Source organism: Dendropsophus ebraccatus, chromosome 9, assembly GCF_027789765.1.
Source record: "Dendropsophus ebraccatus isolate aDenEbr1 chromosome 9, aDenEbr1.pat, whole genome shotgun sequence".
Taxonomy (NCBI): Eukaryota; Metazoa; Chordata; class Amphibia; order Anura; family Hylidae; genus Dendropsophus; species Dendropsophus ebraccatus.
In genome coordinates this window covers 100,385,910-100,410,181 of record NC_091462.1, presented here as the reverse complement: position 1 = coordinate 100,410,181, position 24,272 = coordinate 100,385,910, and the positions used below count along the sequence as shown (strand labels likewise).

The 24,272-nt window shown below is 44.6% G+C and overlaps 1 protein-coding gene across 1 annotated transcript; it reads left to right on the top strand.

Annotated features, from left to right (window-relative positions):
• On the top strand, nucleotides 1-23,804 carry LOC138800424 (testis-expressed protein 2-like). The gene is made up of 11 exons (XM_069982084.1): nucleotides 1-1,330; nucleotides 5,141-5,341; nucleotides 5,715-6,030; nucleotides 6,124-6,362; nucleotides 6,499-6,645; nucleotides 7,244-7,343; nucleotides 9,585-9,717; nucleotides 21,430-21,570; nucleotides 22,072-22,284; nucleotides 22,766-22,886; nucleotides 22,976-23,804. The coding sequence occupies exons 1-11, from the start codon at nucleotides 14-16 to the stop codon at nucleotides 23,084-23,086; spliced, it is 3,039 nt and encodes a 1,012-aa protein (XP_069838185.1). The 5' UTR covers nucleotides 1-13; the 3' UTR covers nucleotides 23,087-23,804.
• The last annotated feature ends 468 nt before the right edge of the window (nucleotides 23,805-24,272 follow it).

Genomic DNA, 24,272 nt, shown 5'->3' with positions numbered 1-24,272 from the left:
CATGCTGTGAAGAATGTCTAACTCAGCCAAATCTAATCCTCTGCCGGCTGGTTCCCCAACACTCAACCATTCTTTGCCAGGTCCTAAGCATGGACCGGTGACTCAACAAACCCCACAAGGAATAACAATCCAGTTAACAAAAGTGCACAGTGAAGACAACTGGGAGGACTTAGATGAAGGTGAACTCATCTTCACTTTGGACCAGGATGAGGAAGGAGCAGTGGCGTCCACCTTAGCAGGTAGAACTACTTCTCCAGTGTACGGGCAGCCGAGAGAACAGGATGGGACTGTTATTGACGAGTTGGCCCTGGCTGCTTACGAGTGTGCTGGAGATGTCCTATTGTCCAATGAGAGCCAAAAACATAGCAGCCCCCTCATGCCAAGCTCACCAACATCCAAGCCGCTCATAAACTTGGTGAAGTCTGTCTCCACTGAAATCGATGTCAAAGACCCCACTCTTCCTAAACCTCATCCCTTGGTCAACTTGGTCAAATCCATTTCCACTGAGATCTCCAGAATGGAGCCAGAAGTCACGCAATCCAAGTCAGACTCTAAACTCAATGTTCATCTCTGGAGACAGATAACTCAACCCAAGAGCAAAAATGGAGACTCTCGAACCGCACCATCCTCCCCAAGCACATCGCCTTCCGAAAGCAAAGGAATGTTCTTCAACGTCCAAGATGTGGAAGCCAAGTTAGAGGACACCAAAAGGAGACTGTCAGAAGCTATGCAAGAACCCTTGAGCATGCTCAGTAAGATTATAGGTGAGGAGTCAACAAGTCCGAACCCCAAATATAGAACTATGTCCCCGCTGTTTTTCAACCAGGAGTCTCCATCGAGTCAATTAAGAGATCAAACTATTGTTGAGTCAAAGAACACGTTTACCAACTATGGAAGGTTAGAGGAAGGGGAAGTCATGGACTTTGCCGAACCCTCTAAAGCCACCCACAGAGAGTCACCAAAGAACCATTGCAAATATAAGATCTGCTCTTATGGGGATGTGATCCAGGTCGTAGAACTAACCGATGAGGATGTAGAAGACCAAGTTTCGCCTCCAGCCAATGACGATCGCCAATTCCAGAACAACGACGTGCCATGCAGTGCCCTGGTCTGTGTTGCAATTCTAGCATATAACTTCTTCATCTGGCCCCTTCCTGCCTATATCTCGGGCCTTTTTATGGGCATTGCTAGTGGATTTATTATGGGATTTTTTCTGATTTTATTGTTGGTGCCCAAGCAGTCCTGTTCCAGGAGGCATCAGCGTTACCTGCAGGAATGTGCAGCGCTTCCCCTAACTATGGATAACCTCCAGGATCCCATCCTGCTGCAGGTGAGACACCCATATAATGCTATTTACACTTGCGTTTTTACGTTTTGTTGTTGGGGGGGGGGGGGGTTGATAAGTATGGCAGACTTTGCAGACACTAAGGCTCTGTCTGATATAAGGTACGCTGCCATTATGATATTGGGTACACTGCCATATCTGTTATAGGGCAATGTGTTTATTGTTATGAGGACACTGAGGTTGCAGCAGTATGGGGGCGATAAGGCTGATCCTGTTATAGTGCGGCCAGTCCACAACATTATAGAGCAACATGGTTCCCACTTACGGTGACACTGTGACCAGAACTATATTAGGTGCCACAGTTACTAGCTTTGTTACATAGATGTCTGGCCATATCTGGGTACATTGTTAATACAATGTTATGGGGCAGCATGGGAGCATGGGTATTACTGTTATGGGTTTCCTGCAGCTGGCACTGTTATGAGGATACTATGATTTTCAATATTATAGGGCAGCATTGGTATTACTGTTATGGGTTCCCTGCAGCTGGTACTGTTACGGGGATGCTTTGATTTGTAGTGTTATAGGAGAGCATGGGTATTGTGTTATGGGTTTATTGCAGGTGGCACTGTTACGGGGATACTATGATTTGTAGTGTTATAGGGCAACATAGGTATTGTGTTATGGCACTGTTATGGGGATGCTTTGATTTGTAGTGTTATAGGAGAGCATGGGTATTGTGTTATGGGTTTATTGCAGGTGGCACTGTTACGGGGATACTATGATTTGTAGTGTTATAGGGCAACATAGGTATTGTGTTATGGCACTGTTACGGGGATACTATGATTTGTAGTGTTATAGGGCAGCATGGGTATTGTTTTTATGGCACTGTTATGTGGATACAATGATTTGTAGTGTTATAGGGAAGCATGTGTATTACTGTTATGGATTCCCTGCAGCTGGCACTGTTATGGGGATACTATGATTTGTAGTGTTATAGGGCAGTATGGATATTACTGTTATAGGTTCTCTACAGCTGGCACTGTTACATGGATACTATGATTTGTGGTGTTATAGGGCAGTATGGATATTACTGTTATGGGTTCTATGCAGCTGGCACTGTTATGGGGGTGCTATCATTTGTAGTGTTATAGGGCAGCATGGGTATTGCTTTTATGGCACTGTTACGTGGATACTATGATTTGCAATGTTATGGGGCAGCATGTGTATTACTGTTATGGGTTCCCTGCAGCTGGCATTGTTACATGGATACTATGATTTGTAGTGTTATTGGGCAGTATGGATATTACTGTTATGGGTTCCCTGCAGCTGGCATTGTTACATGGATACTATGATTTGTAGTGTTATAGGGCAGTATGGATATTACTGTTATGGGTTCTCTGCAGCTGGCACTGTTACGAGGATACTATGATTTGTAGTGTTATTGGGCAGTATGGATATTACTGTTATGGGTTCTATGCAGCTGGCACTGTTATGGGGGTGCTATGATTTGTAGTGTTATAGGGCAGCATGGGTATTGCTTTTATGGCACTGTTATGTAGATACTATTATTTGCAACGTTATGGGGCAGCATGTGTATTACTGTTATGGGTTCCCTGCAGCTGGCACTGTTACATGGATTCTATGATTTGTAGTGTTATAGGGCAGTATGGATATTACTGTTATAGGTTCTCTACAGCTGGCACTGTTACGTAGATACTATGATTTGTAGTGTTATAGGGCAGCATGTATATTACTGTTATGGATTCTACACAGCTGGCACTGTTACGGGGATACTATGATTTGTAGTGTTATAGGGCAGCATGTATATTACTGTTATGGGTTCTATGCAGCTGGCACTGTTACGGGGGTGCTATGATTTGTAGTGTTATAGGGCAGCATGTATATTACTGTTATGGGTTCTATGCAGCTGGCACTGTTATGGGGGTGCTATGATTTGCAATGTTATGGGGCAGAGTCTGTGTTTTGCAGCCCATGATAGATGTTTTATTGCCCGCATGGTCCTATTGTTCTGTTCTCATAGACGGTTGACTCCTGGCACGGAGTCACTCTAGGCATAGCTGCACACTTTCCATCACTTCACGCGCTTTCTCGGATATGTAATTTAGCATTGGATATAGAGGGTATATAAGCAGCGTCTGGAGCAGCTGCAGGAGCGGGGGCTGTCATTATGGGCACTGCGGAGAACACTTGATGGGTGGCATCCTCAGCGGGCAGCACATGTCAGAACGCATTCACTGTTGTCACGTCACAGCAGTTCAAAGACTTCGGATTTTTAACAAATCTGTATGTAAAGCTGCAATGGGAGCAACAAGGCAGCCGGGAACTAAAACACAGGGAGACACATGGAAAGTTTTGATTTTGAGATTGACTTTCTGTGCTTGTTTTCAGCGAATAGAAAGATTGTTCTTTATGATAAGAGGATAAAAGTCTGTCCTGATTCAGTGTAAAACCAGCGGCATATGGCGGCACAGGAGGGGCTTGTGGATTTAGATTTATACCATACTACACATTTGTACAACACAGATTCATAACACTGCCATGTATATTAGGCTCAGTAAGCCATGTATATCAATTAAAGCAGGGATGGGGAACCTTCGGCCCTCCAGCTGTTACAAAACTACAATTCCCATCATGCGTGGACAGCCAAAGCTTTAGCTTTGGCTGTCCACGCATAATGGGAACTGTAGTTTTGCAAAAGGGAGAGGGCTGAAAGTTCCCCATCCCTGATGCTGTGTTTTGTGGCTGGCTATATTTTGACCCCCAATGGTTGGTGATACTTGAAAAGAGAAGAATACTTGTGCCCGTGTGTCGACCTTTGTCTCTAAACCACCTTCTGCCCTGCAGTGTCAGGTTACCTGTCCTACAAGGGTGACACAAGCCCCAGTCTTGGTTACCTGAGTTGAGCTAAGTGTCCGAGTGTGTCCCGGTGTCACCTGGGCTGCGAGATAGAGTACGTAGGCCTTGGATACGGCTGCTTTGCTCTATTCAGGTCAGTTCCTCTGCTTTAGGATACCGCCCTGCACTGTATAGAGAGGTACACGTCGTGGGTTGAGGTGTTCTCTCACTTGTCCTCCTTAAGTGTTTAGCACTGCATCTTGACTGTAAGTGTAGCTTTTAGAAAGAAAGTCTCTGAATTCTCCATACGTGTTTCCACTACCACCACTAGACTACACTGGACTGGTCTATCCCCTCTTACATACACCTTCATCACCACTTTACTCTCCAGTACAGGGCTTTTGCGACAGGTGCCCAAACTAGAAACACCCGTGTTGGGACACCACACTAGCAGAGATCTTGAAAACAGCAAGAAAATGAAATGCAAAGTATAATAAAAAAAAATATTGCATTGCATTGTATTGACATTGTATTGTGTTAAAGCAAATGTACCTGCTTTAAGTTTTTTTTATTACATCAATAGACATGCTGATAGGGGATGCTGATGCTGTGGTCCTTTTATTAAACCTCTGCATAGTTCCTGGGAACTGGGAATAGACCACCGTCGTGCACAGGAACTGTGCAGAGGTTTAAGAAAAAAAGGACCGCAGCATCAACATCCCTGCGCTGATTATTTTTTATATACTTTCCTTAGCCGCCCATCATGCACCCCCCCAATACACAGAGCCATGCATGGTTGGCGGAAGATGATTCATAAACTTGTTGAAAGACAAAAAACAGCCAATGCTCAGCTGATCGGTGTACATATTACATATCTGACTTATTTGACAGATAATCACCCTGCGTAATAGGGCCCCTAACCATGTTACCCTAGACAGGATGTCTACGTTATAATATAATCCTTGAGATACACACTGTATTACATCTATCTTTCAGGGCTGGATGAATGAGATGTTTTCTTATGACCCAGAGACCTATCACCCGGCTCTCACCCACTCTGTGTTTGTGATGGTTGAAGGTACGACACTGAAACGCTGCTATCCGAAAACCAATCTGCCCCGGAGGTCTATCTATGGGGAGGAGATACCAGAGACTGTGTATGTCAGCCAGGAAACCAACAACTTGGCACATGCGCAGGTAAGGGGTAGTCTATACACCAAAAAGTAATAGGAAAAGGACATAGCGCCTATCTGTGACTGCAGCCTACTCTTTATTGGCTCAGCTTAGACCCTATATGCTAATCCATCATCTGTAGTGGTCATCCAGTGGCGTAGCTACCATAAAAGCAGACCACGCCACAGCTGTAGGCCCGTGCATTAAGGGGGCCCGCAGGTCCCTGGCCCTTTAACTCTTAGAGTTCTGACTAACTGAGCAAGAAGCCATTGTAAATCATGGGGAATTCATGGTGCCCCATACAGTTTTTTGCTATGTGGCCCCATGAATCCTAACTGCGCCTCTGTGGTCATCTATTACTTATGGTATGATGATGATGACAGTGATATTGTTTTAGGTATATCTCTATCCCAACGGATTGGCGAACAAGAGACTTTGGAATAAAAAATATCCAATCTGCATCCAGTTGTGCGATGCTGAGGATACGGACGCCAATAACGTAGAACTCGCAGATGAAGAAACCGAGAGTGGAGAATATCCGCAAAGAGATCCAGAAGACTGTGAGAAGTCAAGTGCGGAGTGTAAGGCAGGGACATTGTATCTGTTTGGAAGGACGGGGAGGGAGAAGGAAGAATGGTATCAACACCTGGTGAAAGCTTCTCGAGGGTCCTTGGCTGGAAAACCAGATGCCAACAAAGGTGACAGCAAGGCAGGTGGGTGGAGGTTAGCCAGTAAATGCCTTCAAATGTCTTGGGTTTTCATGGACACGCTGACTTTGCATTCTTCTTTACCTACTCCTTTTTTAGGGTCACTACCAAACACCCTTTCTAGTCCATGCAGTTGGGGGGGGACAAGTAACAGTAGTGTGGAGAGTACTGAGGACGCTTCCCTTATGTCTAAACCAAGAGACTTGGCGGGGAATGTGAGGCAGAAGATCCTCTTGGACTATACCACCTACATGTCCAGATTCATCTCAACAGAGCCAACCACCCCAGCCCAGAGCCCCCGACAGAGCGCCGCCAGCAGTCCTACCCCACCCAAAAAGGTGATATTGTATTCCCATTGTAATCACGATGTTGATAGTATGTTTTCTTCTTATTCGCCTCCACATGTAAGCTGTTGTTATTCTCACCTTTGTGTAAGTGGCATAAGCCTAATTCAGTGTCTTTACCTTCACCTAGCAACCTATAGAACAGCCTCTCTCCAGTAACCCTCACGTATGCTGGATCAATGCCTTCATTGGACGTATATTTTGGGACTTCTTACGGGAAAAGTATTGGGAAGATGTAGTGGCCAATAAAATCCAGAAAAAGTTGACCAAAATCAAGGTAAGAAACGTATTCCGATTGCCATTTGAAGTCGGGAAGGAATTTTTCTCCCTGTGATGGGGCAATTGGCATCTGTCTTATAAGGGTTTTTTACCTTCCTCTGGATCAACACAGTAGGATTTCCTTAGGTTGAACCTGATGAACTCTTGTCTTTTTTCAACTTAATAACTATGTTACTATGTTAAATGAATGTGAGTAGATATGTGATTGAAATGTAGAAATAAAGTAAAGAGATGGAGATTGCCAATTGTGCCAATTTCAGAAGGCAGCAGCATAGGGTCTAGTAAAAAGGAGGGGGGGGGGTAACTTTAAATTTAGACAAAAATCCTAATAGAAGTAAAGCAGAGGTGAAAGAAGGAACCAGGAGCCATAAGACCATATCACCAAAATATTGTAAGGTGAGCACTTGGTCAAGTGAGAAAAAGTTTGAGAACACGTGGAAGGGAAAGAGTTAGATGAAATTGGTGAGGAAAAGAGATGAGGGCAACTCGGGCATCCTCAGTCCGTCCGACTCTATAGGCTATCAAGTAGCGTATTTATATTTATAGTGGCAGTATTTATATACACTATAATATTCTCTGTTTAATTTTTTACCCAGCTGCCAAATTTTATGGATGAACTGACACTAACAGGTTTGGATATGGGGACATCACTCCCCCAGGTTCTCTCCATCTCCACCCCAAGCGTGAATGAAAGAGGTGAGTTCCAAATACCATAGAGAAAGACCCCTTAAAGTAGTGCCCATGGAGAGGAGTTTATTTGAGGTTGACACCAGCCCCCAAAGTGAGATGGCATGATAGGCAGATATAGTGGTATGACCAACAACGGAAACCTATTTAGCCAATCACTTTGGACCCCTCCCACTATAAACATTTGCACATGCCTATGGTACTACTACTGCTTAGTAGGTATGTGCCCGGTCTCATGAAGATACCCATTAATAATCCCTGACATCCAAGGCACAGAAGCAGATCACAGCATCTATTTATATGTACGCAGCTCCAGAGCGAGAGCATTACGTTCTCATTACACTCCTCATCACAGAGCCGTAACATAGAACAATGGGAGAGGATGCACATTTTATGCATCATTAAAATCCGTTCTCCGAAGTCAGTCCTGGAAATAGCCAAAATGTGCACTCTACAAACACGCTAAAATGGCTTTAAAGGGGTGGCTCAGGTTTTTTTTTTTCTTTCAAATCAACTGGTGCCAGAGATTTTTAATTTACTTCTATTAAAAAATCTCAAATCTTCCAGTACTTAGAAACTGCTTTATGTCCTGCAACGAGTGGTGGATTTTTACCAGTCTGGAGAACAGGAGAGGTTTTCTAAGGGGATTTGCTACTGCTCTGGACAGTTCCTGACATGGACAGAGGTGGCAGCAGAGAGCACTCTGTCCGACTGGAGAGAATACATCACTTCCTGCAGGACATACATTAGCTGATAAGTACTGGAAGATCAGAGATTTTTTAATAGAAAAAAATTACAAATCTCTGCCACTTTCTGGCACTAGTTGAATTGAAAGATTTTTTTTTTTTTTTTTGCTGAACTAACCCTTTAATCTAGCATCAATGAGACACAATGATCTGAATTTTCACTCAAAAATTTCTGCCATTTCAAGCGACTTTTTTGTGGATGTAATTTCAATGTATAGATCAGGTATTACCAAACAGGATCTCCCATGGGCTCAATACCCATCAACCAGTAATCTAGTTTTGCCTGGCTCGCCAATTCTGTAGACATTTCAAGCAGTCTGATGCTGGATTATATAATTTATTATATACTGTGTATAGAATGTATTCTAGTTTTGGACTTTGACTATGAACCCAGAGTTGTACATTCATGTTGTATGGAGCTACCATGTTATCCATAGAAGTCTATGGTGCCCCTCTGCTCTAATTTCATATCACATATACTATCAGATTATGTATCATGGAGGTATTGAAGCCAACAAGAGGAGAATATCTCCATAAAACAGGAATAGATGGTTGCACTGTATGGCGGTTCATATAGTTCCTGGTATATTGGAGGGTTAGATACTAAGCTCTATAATTTGGGCATTCCAGGAATGGAATTTCGCTCCAGTCTCAGTATCAAAATTAGGGTAAACATGTTATTTTAATCTTACCCGATTACTGCCAAGTAGCTGTCACCCCACCTCCACCCCTCATGTTCTCTATCCTGGACTATAATGATCTCGGCCGCCCAATCCATTGAGTGACATTACAGTTCACATGCCAGGGCAGTTCTCCTAGTGCCATTTCAGGGATTAGTCAGGAGCAGCTGTTGCCACTGGCAAGAAACGGGGCCATGTGCTCGATATTAACCACAGCAATTAAACACCATTATGAAAAAAACAAGGCATTTTAAGGAGATCCTTAGAAATTACAGACTGAGGACTTAGCCCAGGATTATCCACATCTTCTGTGACGTTTCGCTATCCCCTAATCATCTTTAAACCATAGTGTAGCTGTTGTCTCCGGCAGGAGATAGGGATCAACGATTTATTTCATAATTACAATTCCACCTTAAATAATTCCACCTTAAAAGCATATTATTAAGTCCAATAATTAATATACAGAGCTCCACGCGGTTTAAGTGATTTCAGCTGCTCCATCCTATCAGTATAGCCAGAACGCTCTGTAAAGCACCAAAATGTCTTTAAGAGTGCTCAGTAGTTTCTGTTACTCTGCCCCCCACTAATTTTATATCCTGGCATGTCTGACAAAGCAACAATCCTCCATAAAATATCTTTACAGCAGGTAACAGTGACATATAATGCATTCAATGTACTATACAATTGCAGTTCTGATAGTGACCAGCAGGGACATCTAAGATTTACTGTACTTCATAAGTAGCAGAGATTTGTATTCTATTCTAGAGCTGTAAATCTATACACCTATAAATAATAAAAGGTATTTATAATATATTTATTCTCAGGGTTATGGGTGGATATGGAGGTGACATACACTGGATCCTTACAAGTGACACTAGAGACAAAGATGAATCTATCAAGACTGGGAAAGGACGTGACAGTGGATGATGGCGGATCATTTGATAACAGAATACCTGGGTAAGCTCTCAAACATTCCCTTACCATAATACTGTTACTATATACAAGAATATAACTACCATAATACTGCTCCTATATACAAGAATATAACTACCATAATACTGCTCCTATATACAAGAATATAACTACCATACTACTGCTCCTATATACAAGAATATAACTTCTATAATACTGCCCCCTATATACAAGAATATAACTACTATAATACGAACTGGAGAGAGTGGAACGGCTGCACATCCCATCTATGGCTGATACTAATGGCGCTAGGCCTATATTAAAAATCAACACCAGAGTGTCTGTATATGAATTGATCAAGCCATATTGCCCCGTGTACCACCGCGCAGGTCCTCTGGTCCACACAGGTCCCTACGCTAACTCCCCACCGTGTCGGTCAGCGACCGCCAACCCCGCAAAGCGTGCATGTGCAGGGAAGGGAGGCCATGGAACGGCCTTGCAACCCCAATGTCACAGGACCAGACCCAAAAAGCCCCACCAAAACCCAGCCAGCACCACCGGCGGGGAAGGCTGCCCCCAAATGACACAAGTATGGATATGGTATTACACTTACCATTGCTGCTCTCACAGAATGGGGAAGACATAGGGTCCAGACATGTGAGCACAGGCATACCCTGCTAATTTTGGTCATGTGGGTCTTATAAAGGAGTGCTAGCTGTTCAGAGAGGGAGAACTGTAAAACACGAACTGGAGAGAATGGAACCGCTGCACATCCCATCTATGGCTGATACTAATGCCGCTAGGCCTATATTAAAAATCAACACCAGAGTGTCTGTATACTAGTGCCCCTAGGCTAAATAAAAAACACATCAGCCATAGGTGTGAGGTGCAGCACTCTTTTTCTTCCCTGAACCGCATTTTGTTTCTCTCTTTTCTCCGTGTTTTGCACTCCTCCTGGTGAGACCCACATGACCGCAATTAGCAGGAGACACCTGAGTGCACATGGTTTTAATCCCTCCTGTTTTTTCCCATTCTGTCTGCAGCAGCTATGGTGAGCGCAATACCTCATCCAGACTTGTGCTGTTTGGGGGCGACCTTCTCCGCCGGCGGTGCTGGCCGGGTTATGGTGTGGTGTTTTTGGGTCTGGTCCTGTGGCATGGGGGTCGCAGGGCCGTCCCATGGCCCCTGTTCCCTGACTGTGTGTGCCTGCGGGGTTGGTGGCCACTGACTGGCACGGTGTGGACTTAGTGTAGGGACCCATGTGTATCAGATACCGGCACGAGGTACATGGGGCAGTATGGCTTGATCAATTCATACACAAAATTCTGATGTGTTTTTTATTTAGCCTAGGGGCACTAGTATCAGCCATAGGTGTGAGGTGCAGCACTCTTTCTTCCCTGAACCGTATAACTACTATAATACTGCTCCTATATACAAGAATATAACTTCTATAATACCGCTCCTATATACAAGAATATAACTACCATAATACTGCTCCTATATACAAGAATATAACTACTATAATACTGCCCCTATATACAAGAATATAACTACTATAATACTGCTCCTATATACAAGAATATAACTACTATAATACTGCTCCTATATACAAGAATATGACTACTATAATACTGCTCCTATACACAAGGATATAACTACTATAATACTGCTCCTATATACAAGAATATGACTACTATAATACTGCTCCTATACACAAGGATATAACTACTATAATACTGCTCCTATATACAAGAATATGACTACTATAATACAGCTCCCTATACACAAGGATATAACTACTATAATACTGATCCTATATACAAGAATATAACTACTATAATACTGCTTCCTATATACAGGAATATAACTACTATAATACTGCTCCTATATACAAGAATATAACTACTATAATACGAACTGGAGAGAATGGAACCGCTGCACATCCCATCTATGGCTGATACTAATGCCGCTAGGCCTATATTAAAAATCAACACCAGAGTGTCTGTATATGAATTGATCAAGCCATATTGCCCCGTGTACCACCGCGCAGGTCCTCTGGTCCACACGGGTCCCTACGCTAACTCCACACCGTGTCGGTCAGCGACCACCAACCCCGCAAAGCGTGCACGTGCAGGGAAGGGAGGCCATGGAACGGCCCTGCAACCCCAATGTCACAGGACCAGACCCAAAAAGCCCCACCACAACCCAGCCAGCACCACCGGCGGGGAAGGCTGCCCCCAAACGACACAAGTATGGATATGGTATTACACTTACCATTGCTGCTCTCACAGAATGGGGAAGACATAGGGTCCAGACATGTGAGCACAGGCATCTCCTGCTAATTTTGGTCATGTGGGTCTTATAAAGGAGTGCTAGCTGTTCAGAGAGGGAGAATTGCAAGACACGAACTGGAGAGAATGGAACCGCTGCACATCCCATCTATGGCTGATACTAATGCCGCTAGGCCTATATTAAAAATCAACACCAGAGTGTCTGTATATGAATTGATCAAGCCATATTGCCCCGTGTACCACCGCGCAGGTCCTCTGGTCCACACGGGTCCCTACGCTAACTCCACACCGTGTCGGTCAGCGACCACCAACCCCGCAAAGCGTGCACGTGCAGGGAAGGGAGGCCATGGAACGGCCCTGCAACCCCAATGTCACAGGACCAGACCCAAAAAGCCCCACCACAACCCAGCCAGCACCACCGGCGGGGAAGGCTGCCCCCAAACGACACAAGTATGGATTTTGCTTCTCTCTTTTCTCCGTGTTTTTGCACTCCTCCTGGTGAGACCCACATGACCGCAATTAGCAGGAGACACCTGAGTGCACATGGTTTTAATCCCTCCTGTTTTTTCCCATTCTGTTTGCTGCAGCTATGGTGAGCGCAATACCTCATCCAGACTTGGGCTGTTTGGGGGCGACCTTCTCCGCCGGCGGTGCTGGCCGGGTTCTGGTGTGGTGTTTTTGGGTCTGGTCCTGTGGCATGGGGGTCGCAGGGCCGTCCCATGGCCCCCGTTCCCTGGCTGTGCGCGCCTGCGGGGTTGGTGGCCACTGACTGGCACGGTGTGGACTTAGTGTAGGGACCCATGTGTATCAGATACCGGCACGAGGTACATGGGGCAGTATGGCTTGATCAATTCATACACAAAATTCTGATGTGTTTTTTATTTAGCCTAGGGGCACTAGTATCAGCCAGACGAAGCGCCTAGCAGGCGAGAAACAATTGTAGCTGCTAAGAGCACACCTGCGTAACACCTTCCCCCTCCCAGCTCCAGCCTCCAGTGTATGGATCAATAAACCCCTTTCTCTGCTGACCGGTGAGTGCGGATTCCTTTCTCTCCATTGCATATTACATTGTCTCGCCTGTTTCCTGCACCCGGATCATTTGTGGTTTACCTGCACTGAACTTTGCTGTGTACTTCCCAGCCCTCGGTCCCACAGTTGTGTTGCCATCGGCTGGTGCCGGCTGAATCTCTCTCACCCGTATTATAACTACTATAATACTGCTCCTATATACAAGAATATAACTACTATGATAATGGAAGGGTTGAGGATGGATCGACCGGCACTAGCCGCAAGGTACACCGTGAATGAGGATGTCAGGGACTGGGGTCTGGAGCACAATGACCGTACCTGAACCACAAAGTGGCGGTGCAGAGACTAAAATGCAGGAGGGTATGCAATATATAGTCAAGAAACAGAGTCTTGCACTCACCGGACTTGAAAGATGCTGGTGGTTTATTGCAGGTACATCAGAGCCTATGTAGCGGGGAGAGGGAGGGTGGAGGAGCAGGTGTGTTCACAGGAGCAACAATGTTTCACGCCTACTACGGCGCTTCGTCGGGCTAGGAACAGCGTGTACGTGAAGGGGAGGTGCATATATACATGTGATGGGAACAATAAAGTTACAAAGACATCAATAAAGTTTTTACAAAACTTACAAAGACAGGTTATAGAAGAGCAAAACATCATAAGAGCGTGTTAAGATCGTTTCTCTCGTTAAGGTCGCTCGGCCCTGTAGCATCTAAACGCATAATCCATAAGGTTTCACGTTTAAGATGCAAACTTTAGTCTATCCTCACCATTACCTGGGGGACTGACCCTCTCCAGCCCAATGAATCGTAGCGACTTAGTATCGCCTGCATGCGCTGTACGTATGTGATCTATAAGTCTGGGGACCCCCTTGCCCGTGTGGACAGAGTACTGATGCTCTTTAAACCTAGTCCATAGAGGACGTTGCGTTTTTCCGACATAGTACCTGCCGCACGGGCAGAGGATGGCGTAGATCACGTGAGTCGTTCTGCATGTGATGAAATCACGGATGAAGCAATCTCTGCCTCCAAGGTTGATGTAAGCTTGATTCAACATTTGGGGGCAGTATTGGCAAGTGCCACACCGCTTGTTGCCCTCCGGCAAGCTGCGGTCGAGCCAACTCCTACAACAGGTGGCTTGACTCTTAGCTAGAGAGCCAGCTATAGTGGCATTTTTCTTGAAGGTAATGAGCGGTTTGCGATCGGCCACCTCTTTCAAATCCTTATCCTGCTGCAGCATGAACCAATGGTTTTTTATGGTATTAGTCACTGTATCATTAAGGTTACTATTCTGTAGCGCAAAGGTGAATCTTTTACTGTCAGGGTCGAAAGATTTTTTGGACTGCTTATTAGCCTTAACGGACAATAGGGAAGCTCTGAAGAGGGCATTAGCTCTCTCATGGGCTTCTTCCAGCAAGGGAGTAGGATAGCCTCTTTTGATAAGCGTGCTTTCAGACTGGCAGCTTGTTGTTGAAAACCAGCTTCAGTACTATTTATGCGTCTAAGACGCACCATCTGACTGAAAGGTATGGATCTCTTGACTTGTGGCAGATGAGAACTACTGAAATGAAGTAGTGAATTAGCCGCGGTCTTTTTGCGGGGTACAGAGGTAGTGAGACCATGAGGTGAAACCTCCACCATCACATCCAGAAACTCAAGAGAGCTACCACCAAAACAATGGGTAAAAAACATATTACAAGTGTTGTTCTCATTTAGAAATGAAACAAAACCTTGAAAATCCTCATCCACAAATCATCCACATAACGGTGAAAGGAAACGATATTAGTGATAAAGGGATTGCATGGTGCAAAAATTAAATCCAACTCTAATTGCGCCAGGAAAAGATTGGCATAAGTACAGGGTTTCTTAAACGTCAAACCTTATGGATTATGCGTTTAGATGCTACAGGGCCGAGCGACCTTAACGAGAGAAACGATCTTAACACGCTCTTATGATGTTTTGCTCTTCTATAACCTGTCTTTGTAAGTTTTGTAAAAACTTTATTGATGTCTTTGTAACTTTATTGTTCCCATCACATGTATATATGCACCTCCCCTTCACGTACACGCTGTTCCTAGCCCGACGAAGCGCCGTAGTAGGCGTGAAACATTGTTGCTCCTGTGAACACACCTGCTCCTCCACCCTCCCTCTCCCCGCTACATAGGCTCTAATGTACCTGCAATAAACCACCAGCATCTTTCAAGTCTGGTGAGTGCAAGACTCTGTTTCTTGACTGTATATTGCATACCCTCCTGCATTTTAGTCTCTGCACCGCCACTTTGTGGTTCAGGTACGGTCATTGTGCTCCAGACCCCAGTCCCTGACATCCTCATTCACGGTGTACCTTGCGGCTAGTGCCGGTCGATCCATCCTCAACCCTTCCATTATCATAGTAGTTATATTATTGTATATAGGAGCAGTATTATAGTAGTTATATTCTTGTATATAGGAGCAGTATTATGTAGTTATATTATTGTATATAGGGGGCAGTATTATAGTAGTTATATTCTTGTATATAGGAGCAGTATTACAGTAGGAATATAACTACTATAATACTGCTCCTATATACAAGAATATAACTACTATAATACTGCCCCCTATATACAAGAATATAACTACTATAATACTGCTTCTATGTACAAGAATATAACTACTATATTATATATATAAATATATATTTCTGCACTCTTTCTATCATGTGATGCCCCCCCCCCCCTGTAGCATTACATAATCTCCTCACACCCGTAAGAAGAGCTGTCAGTGCAGTTCTCGCTCCGCAGACACATTGCACACTGGATTGTGGGAGGTTTAATTCTCTGGAATAATTAGATGGCGTTCGTCGGATTAATTAAACCTTTTGCTCCGTCTCATTTTAACAAGCTCCTAAGATGATGGCAGATGTGCCGATCCGCTGCTGTTAACCCCTGTCATGCTGATCACATAGTCCCAGTGTCCAGTGAGTAGTCCATCTATAGTTATGACATTCATGGAGTTGTATATTGTGGGTTGAAAGCGAGAAGTCCAGATACTAAGGAGTTAAGCAGTTAATCTAGAGACCACACAAGGGGGTACTGTACACTGCAGCATCTGTAGGATTTACCTACTAGGCTTATCTATTAACACTACTATCCCCACATCACTCAACAGGCTAAGCCACATTATACATACAAATATAGGTCCCCAGTCTCAATAATCCATAACCCATTATACAAAGCATAAATGGTGAAGAATTGCACACAGTCCCACTGATGTATAGTCCCAGTGATACTATAGAGTCCCACTGATGTACAGCTCTATAGTCCCAGTGATACTATAGAGTCCCACTGATGTACAGCTCTATAGTCCCAGTGATACTATAGAGTCCCACTGATGTACAGCTCTACAGTCCCAATGATAGTATAGGGCCCCACCGATGTGTGATGGGCCTGCTTTGGCTGACTGGCCGCCCCAATGGTTGTTAACCTCCGGGGGTATTTGGGGTCACTTGGGCACTTGTCACGGTAGCCTGGAGTGGTAGCAGACCGGGTTGTTGGTACCGCCACTCACAGAAAACGGAAGGTAACCCAAGTATACGGTAGTGTGTAGGTGCAGGTGCTGCCAGAATAGACCAGAGTCTCATACATTTAGTAAAAAATATAATACTTTACTGTGGTGTGACTCAAGTTGAACAGTACACGTGATAACAGTAGTGCAAATCTTGACACAGAACTTAAGTGCTGACAATGAGGTAGAACCAGTGCTTGTAGAAGTAACAGGTGCCTTGTAGAGAGAGAAAAAGACAGGAGTTGCAAGAGGAGCCCTGCACAAAGTAGTGAATGTGCTCTGCTGGAACTGATGTATAAGTAGAAGAGATACTCATACTCACAGATGCCTATACTGGCTCTGAACAGCCTTATGCCCCCTAGTTGCAAGGTACCCATCCTAGGTGGGTAATACGAGCCCCAGTCGTCAGTTATCTCGGTGTAGCAGACTTCAGAGGTTTACCAGTCGTCTTGCGCTGCACAGTAGGATACGTAGACCTTGTACGGTAGCTTTGTCCTACTGGCGTAAGTTCCTCTTGCTTCAAGAGACTGAGAGGTTCCTGGCATGGGCAAGGGCAGAGCCATATTAACACTTGCTGCTGCCCTAGGCACTAAACCTGAAGACGCCCCATCTTCACGCACCGATTGGCCATACCAGGCCTGACCAATACCACCATACTCCCCACCCCCCTGAAAAAGACACCAGATTTATTGGCAAGTCTGAACAGGAGGTGAGAGACTAAAAAAATAAAAACAAAAAAAAAATGTTTTTTCTTTCCCCCTGCTCCCTGGTGCTGCCCCCCTGCAAGGTGCTGCCCTAGGCACGGGACTATGGGTGCCTAATGGTAAATACTGCCCTGGGCAAGGGGTTTCCTAGTAGGCTTCTCTCCTGTAAGTGGAGACTAGCACTGCATACTTGCTTTAGTTACTTGCATAGAGAAATCTGTAGCTGCTGTCTTTGGTCCCTGTCAGGGGTCCTGACCAAAGCCAGGCCCTGGCTAAACTTCTGCAGGGACTGGGTTTTTAGCTTCCTCTCACATTGAATCCTAGGTAAGGACTGAATTCACTTCCTCCACCAAGCTAACTCCTCCTACAGGAGATAAAACTAAACCCTCCTGTGAGTGGTAGGGTTGAGTGTGTGTGAGAGAGAGAAGAAAAGAGATAGGACAAGAGAGAACAAGCACTTCTGATTGGTCAGCATATAAACATGTGGTACAAAACAATTAACCCTGTGTAACAGGTTAAATAGAACAGTAGTGACTCCTAGTGGGGAAAACACAATACTACATCTCGCACTCTTGTGAACCTGAGAGAGTGGCTTACTAAGGTGCCGTAGAGACTGGTGGGTCACCACCGATGTACAATCCCACTGGTGCACAGCTTTACAGTCCCAATGATACTATAGTATCCCACTAATGTACAGTCCCACTGGTGCACAGCTCTACAGTCCTAATGATACTATAGAGCCCCTCTGATGTACAGCCCCACTGATACTATTGGGTCCCACTGGCATACAGTACTACTGGTGCCCAGGTCTAAAGTGCCACTCATATTACACGGGCCTGTAAGTATACAGTCCCTCTGATATTACACGGTCTTATTTGTATACAGTCCCACGGGTGCTCAGGTCTACAGTCACACTGGTACACAGTATTAAAATCCCACTAATACTATACAGTACCAATAATACAGTCTCACTGGTGCACAGCTGTACAGTCCATTGGCATGCAATCCTACCAGGGCCCAGGTCTACAGTCCCACGGATACTAGACTGGTGCCACTGGTGCTCTTCTTTACAGTCCCACTGGTATATAGTCCTACTAATACCCTGTTTCCCCGAAAATAAGACATCCTCCGAAAATAAGGCATAGAGGCGGATTTACAGGATAGCCTAAAAAAAAGGCATCCCCGCGAAAATAAGGCATCCCCCGAATGTAAAACCCCCCTCTGCTTTTCGGGGGAACACAGTACTATACTACATTCCCATTGGTATACAGTATTAATAATACACAGTCTCTCTGGTGCACAGTGCCATAATCCAGTGTAAGGGTGGGTTCACAGTGAAGAATTCTCGTGGATAAATTCCGCAGAATTCCGTCGGCTGTTTGTGCACACGGCTGCGCGCCTTTCCGCCGGCTCCATAGACACCAATCTATGGGCCGGCTGATTCTGCATTCCGCCGAAACAATTGACATGTCAGTTCTTTCGGCGGAATGCGGAATCAGCCGGCCCATAGAATGGTGTCTATGGAGCCGGCTGAAAGGCCTGTGCGCACGTACAGCCGATGGAATTCCGCAGAGTTTATCCACGAGAATTCCTCATTGTGAACCCACCCTAATAGTTTAACTACAATTCCAATGATATGCAGCCCCACTAAGGTTGCATTCCCACATTCCGTATATATGGTCCATAGGCACCCTGTATGCAACCTGTAGATATAGTCTGTAGGCAGCCTGTATGCAGTGAGCTCTGAAACAGTTAAAGCTTAATGCTACAATACTGACACTGGCTGTGTCAGTACAGTAGCACAGAGCTTTCTATATAAATGAATTATCATGTAGTGAGTTTCGACAATTTAGTTTGTTGCGTACAAGCTGCCTACGGACCATATATATGGAACATGGAAATGCAACCTAATTCACTTCAGTAGAAATGAGCTGCAGAACCACATCCAAACTGAGGACAAGAGTAGCGCTATTTCTGGAAGAAAGTGACTACGTTTTTTTTTTCTTTGGCATTCACTACAAAGCCTCCAGTAGTAACAATTGTCATTTCAGACATTTATTAGGTCTGGGGTCACTTTAAGACTCTGATAGTGATTTCTGGGCCTTGGTTGATTATGGCGGGGCGGGTAATGTCACCCACGCTCCTAGTTTTCTATACTCTGTCAAGAGAATAGAAAGATGGTGAAGGGGCTGGAAACATCGCTGTCAAGTCGAGAACAATGAGCTGAGCTGAGGAGTCGCCTGATTCAGCTGGAAACGGGTAATTAAGAGAAGTGCTGGGAAAGGATTTATCCTGTGACCTCCGAACACAGTGGGGAGGGGGCCGCACCTGTCACATGAGGCCGCCCAATATAGCAACATGTGCAGGAGACACAGCAAAAACACTTCTAGTAGAACAGACAGAGCAAAGTCCACAATGTATGGACAAATGTAGCAAAGCTGAATGTTTTTTATTTCACACTATTATAAAATTCAAAGAATAGATGATAAGTATCTGATTGGTGAGTGGTGATTGGTGATAGGGACCCTAATACCCCTGAGTGACATCCAAGATAGAGAGAGAGCCATGCAGACACCCTTACACACATGACCTGTATATATCATGTACTTGTGCCATAGTGCATAGCAGAATGATGGACTACAGAAGTGTCCAGGAGGCGGAGCCAAGCTCCTGAAGTGCTGCAGCATTGCTTTCCTCCCTGCCCCCCTCCCCTCTTTCCCTCACTTGATTGATGTGCTGGACCTGGCTTCTACTAATAAGCCCTGTGTGCCTAAAATGTGTCGGGAAAGGAAGTGACAATTAGTATAGGAGCTGTGATGGCCGCCACTTCCCTTAGTCACACATTAAATGGCCTTTGTTGCCCATAGCAACCAATCACAGAGCAGCTTAGGCCAGCAATGGGGAACCTCAGCCCTCCAGCTGTTGAAAAACTACAATTTCCATGTCCAGGCATGATGGGAATTGTAGTTTTTCAGCAACTGGAGGGCTGAAGGTTCCTCGTCCTTAGCTTAAAGGGGCACTCCAGCGAAATTATTTTCTTTCAAATTAACTGGTGTCATAAAAGTATACAGATTTCTAAATTACTTCTGTTAAAAAAATCTCAAATCTTCCAGTACTTATCAGCTGCTGTATGTCCTACAGGAAGTGATGTATTCTTTTCACTCTGACACGGTGTTCTCTGCTGCCAAGTAGTGGATTATAATAGGTCCTTTTCGGGTGGTAGCTCAGGCCCCTGAGCTCTTGGGGGGGCCCACAGCAACCCAAAAAGACTTATACTTTCAGTGGTGTATTGTCTCATGGCTACAGTTCTGCCATGATGTGCAAAAAAATCACAGTTTTTTTTTACCGAAAATCAGGGCATTGTGACATTATTTATAAACACCATGCTAGTGCTGCCATAGTTACAGTGGGTTGGGTGGGCCCAAACTTGGTCAACAACCCGGGCCCTTTGGTAAAGTTAATCCGCCCCTGCTGCTGCCAACTCTGTCCATGTCAGGAACTGTCCAGAGCAGCAACCAATCCCAAAACCTCTCCTGCTCTGGACAGTTCTTGACATGGACAGAGGTGGCAGCAGAGAGCACTGTGCCAGACTGGAAGGAATACACCACTTCCTGCAGGCATACAGCAGCTGATAAGTACTGGAAGACTGGAGATTTTTAAGTAGAAGAAAATTACAAATCTATATAAGTTTCTGACACCAGTGGATTTGAAAGAAGAAAAAAAAAATCACCTGAGCACCCACTGGTTGCTTAGGCAACAAGGACAGGCCAAGTGTTCCCCACCTGTGGCCCTTCAGCTACAACTCCCAGCATACCCTGACAACAATACAAGTTGACAAACACTGCTTGGCTTTAACAGAGCTTCCTGCGCCTGTATACAATCAGAATCAGAAGCCACATTTAGATGTACAATGTACAGACACAGCTTTGCCTCAGTACAGTCCAAGCATCATGAACAATGGGCCTTATTATAGATTATCAATATCCCATCAGAGGTAATTTCATGCCTCTGATGGCCGCTATTCAAGGATCTTTGATGTAAGAAACAGCATGTTATCCTGAGGCAAGAATTCTTTTTCTTTTAATTTATTTTTTTATATTGCCTGTAATAATGTAACTGCTGTGATACCTCTTCCAGCCACTAGATGGCAGTGATTTTAAACAAAATATCGCACTTATTTTTCTCATATTTCAGGACAAAAATGCCAAGATCCAGGATCTTCACAGACAGCGATGAGGAGTCATCTAGTGCCGGCTCATCAGAAGATGAAGAGATCACGATTACAGAGACACCAGGAAACCTGGCAGACAGAGCCAACCCCAATAATGCTGAAAGGTGCGGTCTGAGGCCTAACCTGGAGCTCCTAGGCTTCAATACAAAATCCTAAACAGGGCCCCTACCTTGAAAACTCTCTTGTTGTTTTATGTGCTGTCAGGCTCCCTTAGGCATCAGGGTCTGGGCACAACTATTACCTTTGCACCTTAGGTTCCGCAAATTATAAACCACATTTAATATGGGGGCACATACCGACTTGCCAAATTTAGGCTTGACCAGATGCAAAATGGGTTGGGTTTATGCAAACGTCACCTAAAAATATAAATATATAAATAGAGCATTCCCAAGTGGGGATTTTGGTTATTTAAACGTTGTACATAAGTACATCCCATATATTATAGAGATAGAGTTGGCTGAATTCCCGGCTAGAATGTACAACAGGAAATCTGTTTATTAGACAGGAAATAGGGCAAGACAAGACAGTTGGCACCGGAAACAGAAGAAAAGTAAGAAAGACCCAAGAAAAGCAGTTTTTTAATCCCTGAATATTCTTCTGTGCAGTTTTACAGGAGGAAACAGCACCAGTCGGCGGATCCTGCGCTTTGTAGATAAAATCGCCAAGTCCCGATATTTCCAGAAAGCCACAGAGAACGAGTACATCAAGAGGAAGATAGAAGAGGTGTCCAACACCCCCCTGCTGCTGACGGTGGAGCTGCAGGAGCTGGAGGGTACGCTGGCCGTGAACATCCCCCCACCACCTACTGACCGCATCTGGTAACTGCTCAGTGTAACAATCAGAACTGGAAAAGAAAACTAAAAATCCCCAGTAACTATAAGCCCTGACCTGTCCTATTCTGTCAAATCTATATATTTTCTCACATCTGTTCATTCTTGGAAAAAGCTGAGTGACAACCTATATGACACCTCCAGAAAAGCTTGTCACCCAATTTCCTAAGAACCTTAAATTCCAGATTTGCTTAGCTGTAAAGTTAGGGCTGTAGAGTAGGGCTGTATCGGAGCTAACTAGATACAAAGTAGGGCTGAATTCCTGGCTACAGTGTACAACAGGCAGATTTTCTCTATGGATCCCTTTTCCAGCTGTATTGGTAGCCATATTGGTTATCAGCTGGCTTTTAGTCATTGAACTAAACACGACAAGGGACTTTTATTTACTGGGGATTTTTTTTTATTATGCGTAAAATTCTTTTAAAAGATTTTTAGGGTGACAATGATCATATTCTGCACCATATTTAAGGTACAGCTTCCGGGCACCACCACAAGTGGAGATGAAGGTCCGACCCAAACTAGGAGAGAGGGAAGTGACATTTATACACGTGACGGAGTGGATCGAGAAGAAGCTACAGGATGAGTTCCAGGTACTTGTTCTATGCAGAATGACTACCCACAATCCACCATGTCCACATTTATCTGACCCTTTTTTTAACGTTTTTTTTTTCCCCCACAGAAAATACTAGTGATGCCAAACATGGATGACTTATTATTCCCACTCATGCAGTCAGGGCTGGATCTCTCCAGGCAGCCTCACAATGACCAATCCATACCAGTCCCATTGTGAATATATAGGATAAAGACCCTGCATGGACCTACAGGCAAATAGTAATATCTGGACAGAACTGAAATGCATGACCTTCTGTAGGCCGGGGGCAGCAGGGAATGAGACCGCACCTGGAAGAAACCGTATCGACAAAGATCCTTCCAATGGGTGACCTGCAGATATGATAGAGAAGCGACTCTCAGCCTGCTCTATAGGTAACACCATGGTGCTGGATTGGACATTGTGTGATCAAGATGGCAGTGGCGGCCATTTTTAGCTCATACTCAACTGAAGACAACCTCTTTCTTTTGTGCAGGACCCCAATTGATAAGCCGATCTCCAAAAGACCGGTTAGTCATGTGACATGGCCCTCAACAAAATCACAGAGCATTTAATGGTTTTTATGAATGGCTCCATCTTAATTTGGGTCTCCTCTTTATCAGCATATGAGATGTTGTCTATCCCTATAGATCAGCTTTTTATAGAGAGCATACCCCCTGCAGCAGTGTCACGTTGATGATTTAGGGGTCTTTTTCTAGAATGTGTCAGAAACTTCCAGAGGAATGATGGACAATGTTGCTAAAGAGCAACTGCGACCGTAAAAAGAACGTCATACTGAGGGTCAAGGTTGTTTTTTTCTTACAAATGTTGGTCCATCGCACAGAATGGCTACCTTCTTGTGCATATCGGAAATACTTCAAGATTAGCTTGATTCTGGAACCGCGACTGATAGGGAGCTCAAGCAATAAAATATCATTTTGTCCAATGAAATGAATTCCCTCATGTCATGTGTTATTCCATCATGGATCTCATCTTGGTGTTTCCTCTTTGGGATCAGATTGTATGTACTCAATAAACAGACCCCATCCGTTTCATCTTGGAGGGTGTAGACAGGTGAGTTAGAGGAGATCCTTACATAACAAGAGCAATTTTCCCAGTATCTCCACTCAGCCATGATCAGCTGGAAACACTAGAGCTATCGATCCCTTATTACTCGCCATTCAAATTAATAGGACTATGAGGTTGTGTAGAGGGAGATCCGTCTATGACTAACACAGTTCTATGATATTATAGGATCTAATAGGGTCAATGCTTTGGGGTTGTCCAGACTGGATAATAATCCCTTTAATCTATGAATTATGCTCTAAATGCAAGGTAGACACAGATGTTTCTGTCTATGGCGCTATCTATCATGGCTAGCTTGGGA

Bases quoted from the DNA above. Each gene is read 5' to 3' on its own strand.
- LOC138800424 (XM_069982084.1), top strand. From the start codon at position 14: ATGTCTAACTCAGCCAAATCTAATCCTCTGCCGGCTGGTTCCCCAACA. The intron at 6,031-6,123 runs GTGGGTGGAGGT...CTCCTTTTTTAG, and splicing joins CAAAGGTGACAGCAAGGCAG to GGTCACTACCAAACACCCTT. The intron at 9,718-21,429 runs GTAAGCTCTCAA...CTCATATTTCAG, and splicing joins TTTGATAACAGAATACCTGG to GACAAAAATGCCAAGATCCA.